Consider the following 12,656-nt stretch of genomic DNA (forward strand, 5'->3'; position numbering starts at 1 on the left):
AAAAAAAAAAAAAAAAAAAAACTTTACTTCATTAGAGAGTTTAGTCTAAGTATAGAGAATTTTAAATCATCCTATTTATTAAAACTGACTAATAAGCTTCCTGGGAGTTCAGGGCAGGAGACTGGTAGAGAAGAACAAAAAAATGCTAAACAAAACAAAACAAAGAAACAATGATAAGAGTTGTACTTAACATTCTTAATTCTGGGATAGAATTTAAAGATCCATGTTGATGTACTTGAAAGGATAAATCCCTGCATTTAATTTTTATTAAATATGATCTCACATTTAATACATTGTTTGCACATTCATATATACATACAAAAGTAGGGAGGCCTTAGAAACACGTTTATAATGTAAATATACTTTTATATAATACTGTGAAATAAAATCTGAATAAAAATTTTATTCCAACAACATTTCTCTATTTTTAACTTTGTTTATTGTTTTGTTTCTTTTTTTTAAATCACAGTGGAAATTAACTTATGCTTAATCATCCAGTTAGTACCTATTGTCAACTTTACCAAATGCCAAAAGTAAAATCAACTCGTTCATACACTCTATGCTCTGTTACTATCCCACCATTCATTGCCGGATCACTTTCCTCTTTGAATGGCAACATTGTGATAAGATTGTGAAAAGGTGTAACTAACAGGTTTGTATAGATACCATTTCAAGTATTCAGAAAGCAGTACACTGTATGCATTGCACATTTAAAAACTACTGATATTAAACCTAAGTATATGAGACTGGCTCCTGGTGGGAGTGTCACAAAGTTGTATGTCACAGTGTATGACAAGGATTTACAGCATTCTAGATTTTTCACAACTCTGCCATGTTGGTGAGTAACATTAAGTAAATATTTCATTTCTCAACTCTCAAGTGTCAAATATGGGATTTCCAACCACAAATAAATAAAGCATGCACGCCGCATGTGAGTGCACATGCTCAGTAAACAGAGCGACACAGACTAAACTCACACTTGCTATTTAGTAAGTGCTTCAACAGGGAGGTCCTGAATTTTTCAAAGTTGTGACTTGTCTCCCTGTTCCAAATAGATACTGTCATTGTCCCATGGCAAGCACAATGACCAAAAAGGCTACTGAGTTGCGCTCATGTAGTAAGGAGGGAATGGAAACTCATTTGCACAAATGGGTGGTACAATTTCTGTCATTTCAGTGTAGCATGTAAATTCTTATTTGTTGACAAACCTCAAAGTCCTGCAGCCAAAGCAGGTACCAAGGAGGAGAATTGCAAATGTTCTGTTGAAAAGAATGATATGTTGGCACCTATATACTATATTGTGACCCAGATAATAAAAGGAATGAAAGGTGATTATTTTAAAGTTAAAATTTTAGAAGTGATGCCTGAATACTCAAAACTCAAATTATGGAATATCCAAGTCACTTAAGCATTTACACATGGCTCTGCTTCCAAGTGCTATTTAAGCAGTAATCTTTAGTATTTTGAACAAAAAGTAAGAGCTTTGTTGCTCTGTCCTAATTAGAAAATTCTTCCAGAGAAAAATTATTTATAGGAGAGAAATATTAGCAAAATGTGAAAACCTTTTCACTCATTTACTTCATTACATGTTTTCCTTCACAAGTATCCATAGTTGGTAAGAAAAAAACATATACAAAAGAAACAAATAAAAATGTCTACAATAAACAAAAATACAAAAATTGTGCCAACCACCTTTTCACTTGCCTCTTTACACTGAGTTTAGGAAACAGTCTTTGAAATACTGTTACAAGCTAAATACAAATAGAAGCTAAAACCCAATGACATAGGAAACATACACACATCTTATCAAGAGAAAAACACCATCCTTCACCTGCAATACATACATAACATTTAAAACTAAGGTCTGACACAATCACTTAACTGGTTTAAATAATTAAGGCTTCTAAATGGTTCACTGCCAACTTTCTGCATCAGTATTAGAACAAAATACATTCTTGCATTTAGGGTTGTGCTCTTTACAGACATTTTATCCATGGAATTTCATTAATAAGATCTGATGAGGGCATGTTAGGATCGTTTGCGGACATTTACTTTTAGTAGCTGTTAGACTAAAGAATAGCACTATAAACTTGATCCTATCGCCTGGGCTGTTGGCTCATTTTACCTTCTTTTCATGTTTAATATGACCATTTCCTTTGTATTTGCCATTGGGGATTCCATTTTGGTAATGTCCATTAACTGTGCTATGCTTATTTCTAGACCATAGACTTTTGATTTTTCTATAGATAAACTTTGTCACATAGGACAATATGAAGTAGAGCAAGACAGCACCAAGCAGAAGCACAAAGGCAATATCCAGTAGAAAGTACTGACAGAAAGAGATCTGATGGACCGCTGAACGGAGGTGATGGGCTCCGTCATGGCGAAGAATGTAGTCTATCCAATAGGTAGTCCGATTGACAGGGTGGCCGGGTTGATCCTTATGAATTTCCGACAACTTCTGTGCCCTCTGCCGATAACTGCAGTGGGGACAAACATGATATGATCATGTATACACAGATTATGTACTGATAGATATCTCAATTTATAAATGTGAAAATGGCTGATATTCCTCTTTAAGCATGTATGTGTGCTCTAGGCACTGGGTTAAATGCTTTAAATACTTACAACATCTCCATATATTTCAAGCTGGTGAGAACAAGCAAACCTAGCAACATGAAATCATTCCACAGATGAGGGGCAGATTTATATTTTCTGACCCCAGCCCTTCCCACACCACATTATACACTCTGCCCATCAGATGCCTCTAAAACCTGTTAAGCAAAGTGTCTTTTCAGAAACGGGACATTTTAAAATTCTGCAAAAAGGATAGAGAAAAGCAGGAACATTTTTCCTACCAGTTATTTAAAAGGAAGTTGTCATTCAGCTCTTTAACTTAAAACCATAATAATTGATGGGAATGTTATTTTATACAGAAGAAACGGGGTTGAGGTGCATGATAATAGGATGTATGTAGTTGTCGAACATTGGCAAGCATGTACATGATTATAAACCCTTCCTTGCATGGCTGGTTAAAAAGAAAGACAGGTAAAGTGACATATAAAATGTAAACATTTAATTTTAATTTAAAAATGCATGAAATTTCCAAATAATTAATTTAAAATGATATGTTAGAGAATTTTTAAAATGCATAACTGAACTAACTGATCATTTGTGACACAATCTGGCAGATGTCTATGGTCTACTGCTTAGACAAAAGAAATAAGTTCTACTTCAAGAAAATGAAAAATATCACAGAAGATATGACTCTTACATGGAGTCCTACCAAGGAAGAAAATCTTAGGCAGATGTGAAGCCCTGGCATGCTAAAGGAAGTATGCGAAGACTCAGAAAGCAGGGAGAGGAGGTGCATTCCAAGGGTAAACTCATTCACAAGTAGTGTGCAGCACAAGGTCAAACTGCTCAAGGCTATCCTAAACAACAAATTATGAGCTTACATCACAGAACCAAACAGACACTATCATAGAAATGGCTAGTTTACCAGAGAATGTACCATTTACTATGGTAAGAGGTGCATGACAAAGACCATAAGAGTGGAAAAATGAGAGTAAGGCCAATCAGATTGGGCAAGGTGAAGTTAGAGTGAAAGAGTTGGTGTGAGTTGATTAAGATCTTGGATTCAATGTGAAAGTAAATGAAGGGAAATCAGAAGCAATTACAATGCTTGCAACCTTCAGGACTAGGGCAAATCTAGTGATTAGGCAGTATCCAGAGGTGCAGAGCACTAGCCATGGTGGTAACAGGGTGAGATTTGATGAGTCCAGAGAGCAGGACAAGCTATATGATGATTGTACCTCTACAGTGCAATCATCAGTCTACAGTGCTATATGAATTGATGGAATGTTCCTTTTATGATGTAGCTGTAGCTTTAATTATTTAGCCTATAATGGACATGGTAACAAGTTAGGGAAATGAATGGAAGGGAATTAGGACTAGGGTCAATAGCAAGCCAAGATAATCACTTGTAGGCTTTTTCTATATCCATGCTATGAGAAGATATAGCTTTTAAATGCACATTTACTCTGTTATAACTATCTCCTCTATAATTTAAGTTCTGATGAAAATGACTTAAAAATTTCACCCAAATTTTATGAGGCCACCCACCTCTTGCATTATATTATATCACACTCTCTGGCAAAAGAAGGTGAAAGAGTTATTCTTACTCTATTTTATTTTAAAAAGATATATGGATAAATGATATTCCTTAAAACAGAAAAATGAGGCAGAATATTTTACACATTTTCCTTCTTGATTGTAACTATATTATATTTTATGAATTTATGAAAAAAAAACTTGACCAGTAAAAGCTGACCATGAGTTTGATGGGTGGTTTTATAAGGATCAGTTCACCTTTGTTTGTTTTCATTAATCAAAACCAAGGCTCTAGTAAAGGAAGTAGGATTGTAATAGCAAGCAGGTTTTGGGTTTAAAAAGCCAAAACCAACCAACCAAACAACTAACCAACCAACCAACCAACAACAACAACAACAAAAACTCTGATTAGCAAGATTACTTGAATTTATATAATGACTTTTAGGGAATGGCACAATTAACATATTCATGTGTACTTGAAGACTGGTTAGGATTTCAGTGCAATGTAATGGGTGTAACCTGATGCTTCTCTAATTCATGCTGGCTCACACCTCTGAGAACATTGCTAAACTGAGCTGGGAATAGAGCTCATGGAACAGTGCTTGCCCGGCATGTGCAAGCCCCTGGGCTCAATGTCTAGTTCCACAATCAAAACAAAGACACAATTACCTTGCTGAACTACTTTTTGTAAATGTTCTTATATAATGACCCAAAGTTAATAGCTCTCCAACTTTACCACCCTGAATCCTTCCTTTAGATTTTGAAGGTCTATGAAAAAATATTTTCCTAAGAATAGTCATGCCTCAAACTGAATGAGAAATTAAATATTATAGAAGGGGTAATATGCAGGTGTCTGTGGCACAGAATATACTGTTCCACATGCCACATTTGAGTTCAAGACACTGGCTAATAGATGAGGGCCATCTTCAAGCCTACAAATGCAGCATAAGGAACCTTAGATGACTCCAAAATTTTACATGTAAGCTTCACTACTTTCTTTAATAAGCCATTTTTCATGGGCATTTCTTATAATATAGCTATGACTCCCAGCACAGTGTCCAGCCATATCACCTAGATATGAAGAGAAATTAGATTACTCTCTTCAGTTATTTAATGTCATTTGAAGAACATGATAAACTAAACATCATGCCTTTGAATGAAGAAAATCACTGCTTTGTTTAAAAGTACCCAGGCCAGCTGCCCACTGAGGCTCACTTGTAAAGTGGGTTAACTCAGGACAAATCAAGAATTTAAAAGGCAAAATAAAGATTCTAATTCATCATTCACATGAGCAAATACATCTCAGCAACAGCTAGTGCTGGGAAAGCCGGGCGGGATGGAGAGTTCTGATTAAGAATCAGATAGGTCTGTCTTCTGTTCATGTTTGAATAGCTGTGTGACCATAGGCAAATTACTGATGTTCTTTGAGTTTCATCTACCTCATTTCTACAGTAATAGCAAAACCTCTGATACAAGGCAGCAGCCAGTGATGGCTGACCAGCACTGTCAACCTGGGTAGATTTAAAATTCCTCAAGAAAAATACTTGTGTGTATGTGTGTGAGAACAGTTCCAGGAGGGAATGGAGGAGGGAAACTATGAATAAGATAGCACTGTTGTATGCCTGGGGACTTGGGCTGAGGAAAAAGCAGAAAGTCAGAACGGTGGCACCATTCCCACTCAGCTTTCCTATTGTGAGGAAGCTGCCATAACCACAGCTGCAGGCACTCCTGCCACCAGGTTAGACTTTCAAACCAAGAGCCAAAATCAATCCTTCCTCTTCCACATCACATCTTGTCAAGGACTTGGTCACAGATACGACAGATGCGATCAAAAGTAAATAACAGATACAAAATCTGACACACCAGAGAGATTCAGTGATTGTTCCCACCTTTGTTTCTGTTTGACAAATCTTGGTGGCAAGAACAACAGGGCCACATCATGGATGGCTAAATGACTGTTACATTTAACTTTAAATTTTAGGAAAACATACAGAAGAAATAACAATGATATAAGAGATATATCTCTCTATGCTGGAATTACAGAAACCTTCCTGACAATATACTATGTAATTAAATATATACATCTATTTGAATAAATGTAATATATATATATATTATATATATATTTATATTATATTTATTATATATATTTATATTATATATATATATATATTTATACTATCATCTATCTGCTTTAAATGAGCTAAAACCTTACCTGGGATTATTGATAACTTTCACCAGTGCATCGTACAGCTCTCCTTCAGTAACGGTATTCCACTCCAACAAGATCCCCATGCCTTTTGCCTGTACTCTAGTCATAGTATCATAATGGTCTCCAAAAAGTGGGATTCCCACTACAGGGACACCATGATACATAGTTTCAAATATACTGTTCAAACCACCATGGCTTAGGAAGGCTCTGATGTTTGAATGGCCTAAGGGATAAAAAGGAAACAACTTATATTATTACTCCATATTTATCCCAGAACTTCTTATAAGACCAACACAATAGTAAGTTACATTTTAGTAAGTGAATTTTTAAAGAAATAATTTCATTGATCCATTCTTTATACCAATTAAAATGATTGTTACATATATCAACTGAAAGTCATTTTAGGTAATTTAGACACATAACATTGATCATGAAATATAAAACATTCTCTCAAGTACAAATTTCACATGGCTAGCAACACACACTTTAATTGCTAAAAATAAACAGAAAGTCAGTCAGGACATCAACTATAAGAGATGTAGTATTGTAATATTTAGCTGTCATAGGAATGGAAAGGTTAGCTAGTCAAAGTTTTAATGAAGTATTCCTTCTAGTAAAAGGGCCATATTTCATTACAGAACAAAAAATGTGCATATGAAGTGAAAGAAAAAAGTAGGCTTAGGAAATGTGCTGTTGGCCAGTAAATAAATTCTATAAGGATGTAGAAATTCAAATGTATTAAATAGACTTACCTGGTATAAAACTGTGTACAAATTCTCATACTAATAGGCTCTTGGTGCATTTGTCTCTCCTAGTGCTATATAGAGTGTGCCTAACCCTTACCTCAGACTAACTAAGGATTATATTTAAAAAGAGTTTTGGTAGCAGGATTCCTATTTGAACCAAACCTGTACCCCCAAGTCCAGCACTGAAAAAAACAAGTAGAGCTGTCATATGAATAAAAGGCAGACTAAGTGTGAAGGGAAAAGACAGTAATTTAGTGCCTACTTCTAGTCCTGAATGAATCTTTGACTATAGGATTCTTCACAGCACCTGCAGAGGTGTCACACAGAGTACTAGGAAAGGACTATTCCGGGAAAGTCAGAACACTGAAACAAGGAGAACCCCGGGGAACCCTGAGAAGGTCTTTCTCACTGGACTTAAACAGCTGTACTCTGCTCTTGGTCCCACATGTAAAGGTCAGAAGTTCCTAGGTAAAAGCATCATACTGTTGCACTGAGCTAGCTTATGGTTAACTTAGCTATGGATTTTTGTTTTCTTGCCTCTTCCTACCTTATATAAATTCTAAAGTTACAGTAACAAAGACATAGAAAAGAGAAGGAAAAGAAGAGAGGAAAGGGCAAAGAAGATTGTGTTCATTTTTGCTCAGTTTCTTTTATTAGATTTTGAATGAGTTAGGTAGAAAGGAATTATATATAAAAAGTTTTTCACCACTTTACAGTGAAAAATTGAAATATCTGGATTTGTAGGTGGAGATGGTAATGGTAGATGAGTGCTTGCTAATCATGGGAGGTCCTGTACTCACTCAGTCCTCAGTGACTGAACACACATCCCAATTATTTAACTATTTGGTGGCATACAACTATAATTCAGCACTAGGGAGCTGAAGGCAAGACTTCAAGACTATATAGTTGAATACAAGTACTAAACTGTTTTTAAATAAAATAATAATAATAATAAATAAATAAATAAATAAGGCCTTGTTCTTAAGACCATTGTAGCATCTACAAAGTATATTTTAAAATAACTTTAAAATATTTTTAAGGTTGTTACTAGTATTTTAAGATAATTTAAAAATAAGTCATTTTATTTAATATTTAGTATTAATTATACATAAGTGTGAGTCAATACTGCTCAGATCAACATCTTTCTTATCACTTCTTTACTACACAGTAAAGGCTGACATAGCATTTAATGAATACATTTAATAAATAAAAATTTTCATTTTTACTGTCTGTACTCTTTAAACAAAGTAAAATAATTTATGTTTAGGCATACTTAAAAGATAAGCATGTAATCAATATTATAAGACCAAAATTACAATAAATAAAAATTTAAAACAAGTGTTTCTTTATCAAAATACCTAGTAATTTAGGAATATTTAAGGCAAATGATCAAATTAAACTTAAATATTTCCCTTATTTTCAGCTTTTTTAATTTCAGATAAGTGAATAACTCCCAAATTATCTAAGATGTACATACATCTGTAAATGAATATAATGTCAGTTTGTGTTTGTTTTTAATTTAACTGTAGTTGTCAACTAACCTAATCAGATGTAGCTTCATATATTGCTACTAGCTTATACAATTTAATGTATGTTTTATGGACATTAAAACTGGGTGATTGTTTAAAATATTTCATTATAGATTTCAGTAGCTTCATTTTACAAATGATTTTACAACAAACAAAATTCTGATCAATGGTCTGAATTAGGAGAACTGAAGTACTAGATAAGAATGACAAAACACATAGTTTCCAAACCACTCCTGTACTAACATCATGTTCATATGTCAGTCAAGGGAGTGCAGCTACTGACTTACCAAGCAGATCATTTTGAGGCAACCATTCTATGAGTTTCGTGTTGTTTCCTAGGTTCTTTGGTTTGGTTCCAGAAAATCTGAAATAGATACCAGACAATGGATCTTTCAGAAATGTTAGCATTATAACATACATTAATTTTGTAGACTTATGAGTATTATGTTATATGATAAATTACTGATCATCTTCTGAGTAAAGTTTTGGTTTAGTATCAATAAAAGTTCACAGATAGACAGATGAGATAAAATTTTCTCACAAAGTCTATTTACTCTTCTAATAATTCTAAATACATATATAAGTGATGTGGGGACCCAAATGAATATTTGCTAAGTTTAATTCTACACAAGTATGCAGAGAGAAGAGAAACAACCACCACCGAGCTGTCACTAACATCCATCCTTGCAAGCCAGTGCCAACAAGAAAGGCAGCAGAAAGGATGCTTCACTGCCTTGGGTCCACAGAGACCAGCAGAGCAAAGCACATAGTTAGGCTGTTTCCTATGTGGTGAAACTCAAAGGTGCCTTACAACTATGAAGATGACAAGAGTCTTGAATAAGGTACAAGCTTGCTCTGAATTAACAAGCCTGACAGAGAAATCCCAATGGAACTAAAGTTAAGAAGGGGGTAGTTCTGCTCAGAATAAAGTCAACACCCATTTCCTAGCCCAGCCTTATGCAGTGTTATAAAGTCTAGACAATTCAAAGTATATACAATGTCTTGAGAGACCCTTTTTCCTTTTTGTGGATTTGTGTTCCCTAATATATCCCCTGAGCTCCAGGACTGCAAATAAATGCATACTCAATGAAATATGCAGGCTTGATTTCATGCTGCAGGGCTTTCGGTGGAAGCTGGAATGTACCTCAGAGTTTATCTTAACCAATATTAATTAGCTGGTAAGGTACTGAGAGTTTTAGAAGCTCAGTCTCATACATTAAGAGCCTGGAAATATGAATATAGGTGAGATGTTAAAGGGGTTTCAACAGTAGAAACCAATCTGAATTATCATGACCTTACCTCCAAATCACTTTTTGAGGCAATCTTCCCAGAGCTCCTGCCAGTTTGTTAGCAATGTCTTCTGACAGATACTTGACACCAGCTCCAAAAGACACCAGGACAAAGCCATGTTCCTGAGCACCACTTACCCACCTCTGCAGATCCTGCAACGAAAACATGGAAAACAATTTTATGAAGACCAATACAAGTCACTGCCATCAAAAATGTACTTTGAAAAGTCTTCATATAATTTCCTTATACAAACCACAACAAAGTAAGAACAGCACATGGAATTCTCGTCTAAAAACTACAAGCTGCTTTAAAAGGTTTTATGTCAGGGGATAGAGAAGTTTTTCAGTTATTAAGGACACTTACCACTCATGCAAAGGACTTGGGTTCAGTTTCCAATACATACATACAACTGTCTGTAACTATAGTTTCTAGGAATATGACAATCCCTTCTGATCTATGCCCATAATAGGTATGTATTGACTGCACACATACGTGTAAGAAAAGCACTCATAGATATAAATAAATGACATACAATAAATGAAATTTTAAAAGCATTGAACTAGGATGGCATATGTTTTGTTCTCTCTCTCTCTCTTTTTCTCTCTCTCTTTCTCTGTCTTTCTCCCCTTCTCCTTCCCCTCCCCCTCCCTCATCCATCTTCACTGAGTATCAACTCAAAAATCAATAGCTGAAAGGATCAGACCTCAAATGTCAGAACATTCTAATAGCTAATCCACCCCTGCTTAGAAATGTGAGAATATGAGCAAAAAATTCGACCATGTGCCAACCCCTCCAGCTATACTCCTCAACGAGTCTTTTCAAACTTTGGCCAGAGTGGATGATATGCAGAGCAATGAAGGCAGTCTCTTACATGGGTAGCACTCCTGTCAGTTATGTTCTGTAAGCACAAGTTTTAGGTTAATAGCAGGTCATCCAGATGAATGAATCTTTCTCAAAGATGTAGAGTCTGTTCATTGTATAAACGGTAATGGGTCCAGCAACATTTGAGTACACAAAACTCCCTTAAGGACAACCCCATTGTCTACTGAAGTCATCAGAACAGGGTGGGACTCAGTTGTGTAGTAGTAGTTGTGGTTTAGAGCCTGCTGTCAATGGCATTACACAGACCCTGACTTTCTGGTCAGGATCAGTGGGTTGCTATCCCCTGTTGCTGTGGTTTTACAGTTTCATACCACTTTTCAAACACACTGACCCACAGCCAAGGAGTACTACATGGTAAGAGTCATGTCACACTGGCACCATAGTTCAACTTGCCTATATAAAGAGAGCATGTGACATACATTTTTCTTTATTTAATGATACTTGTATAAAGGTGCTTTATGACATTTCATTCCTAGAGAATGAAGGGAAGGACCACAGTTTATATACTAAATGAATTGTAGAATCAAAACACTGTAAGACAGAGAGTGAATGGTAGAGCCCTGTAGCCAGTGAAGTAACTTGATTATTGGGTAGAAACCTATCTGAGCATTATTTTCTAGGAATCTTGATTTATAATTGTATAAAAGAAACAGAGCCTACCTCAATTTGAGTAGATTAAAACTAACATTTTGTTACATTTATCAAGCCTTGTTTCAGATGATGAAAACTTAAGCATCATATCTCTGGATTCTAAGTAAGAACAAGAAGCAAATCGACTCCCAATTTAAATTTTATGCACAGTTCTGAGGCAGGTATATTGGAGACACGTACAAACACTTTGTAGAGAATACAGGAAACATGGCACCTTTTCCCTGTCTTGCCTTCATTGTAAGTTATAACCTACTACTCAAGTTTAGGATCAATACTCTTTGGAAAAGGTTTATTCAGATGCAGGAAGCTTCACAGAGTTGACGTCATTTCTTTCACAAAGATCTGAAATATCCCAGAGTTTTAATAAACTTTAGCTTAATTAAGTTTTAAAAAACCACTTCTCCAGTTTTTATTTGGCATGAAGTGAAATGAAACACAAACACACACACACACACACACACATACACACTACTCAGCAAATGAAATTCTAAGGCAAATGGATAGAACTAGAAAATATCCTGAGTGAGGTAACCCAATCACAAAAGAATAAACCTGGTATGCACTCACTGATAAGTGGTTATTAGTCCAGAAGCTCAGAATACCCAACATACAATTCACAGACCAAATGAAGCTCAAGAAGGAAGACCACAGTGTGGATGCTTCAGCTTTTCTTAGAAGGGGGAACAAAATACTCACGGGGGCAAACATGGAGACAAAGTGTGAAGCAGAGACTGAAGCAAAGGCCATCCAGAGACTGCCCCACCTGGGGATCATTCCCATAAACAGTTACTAAACCCAGACACTATTGTGGATGCCAACAAGTGCTTGCTGATAGGAGCCTGATGTAACTGTCCTCTGAGAGGTTCTGACAGAACTTGACAAATACAAAGGTGGATGCTCACAGCCAACCACTGGACTGAGTGCTGGGTCCCCATTGGAGGAGTTAGAGAAAGGATTGAAGGAACTTAAGGGGTTTGCAACTCCATAGGAAGAACAACAATATGAAGCAACCAGAACACCCCAAGCTCCCAGAGACTAAACCACCAACCAAAGAGTACACAGGTGGGACTCATGGCTCCAGCTGCATATGTAGCAGAAGATGTCCTTCTTGTACATAAATGGGAGGAGAAGCCCTTGGTCCTGTGAAGGCTTGATACCCCAGCATAGCGGAATGCCAGGGCAGTGAGGTGGAATTGGGTGGGTGGGTGGGGGAATACCCTCATGGAAGCAGGG

General features: G+C 36.0%; 1 protein-coding gene across 1 annotated transcript in view; it reads right to left on the reverse strand.

The window, feature by feature from the left end:
- Positions 1-232: 232 nt before the first annotated feature.
- Positions 233-12,656, reverse strand: part of Ugt8 (UDP glycosyltransferase 8) — a 73,872-nt gene continuing 61,448 nt past the window's right edge. Inside the window, exons 3-6 of the mRNA XM_031375372.1 lie at positions 9,900-10,042; positions 8,888-8,964; positions 6,329-6,548; positions 233-2,480 (exon numbers count right to left, since the gene is read on the reverse strand). Of these exons, the coding sequence (XP_031231232.1) occupies positions 2,117-2,480; positions 6,329-6,548; positions 8,888-8,964; positions 9,900-10,042 (804 nt within the window). The 3' untranslated portion in view covers positions 233-2,116. The remainder of the gene's footprint in view (positions 2,481-6,328; positions 6,549-8,887; positions 8,965-9,899; positions 10,043-12,656) is intronic.

This window comes from Mastomys coucha, unplaced genomic scaffold (assembly GCF_008632895.1).
Source record: "Mastomys coucha isolate ucsf_1 unplaced genomic scaffold, UCSF_Mcou_1 pScaffold16, whole genome shotgun sequence".
NCBI classification, from domain to species: Eukaryota; Metazoa; Chordata; class Mammalia; order Rodentia; family Muridae; genus Mastomys; species Mastomys coucha.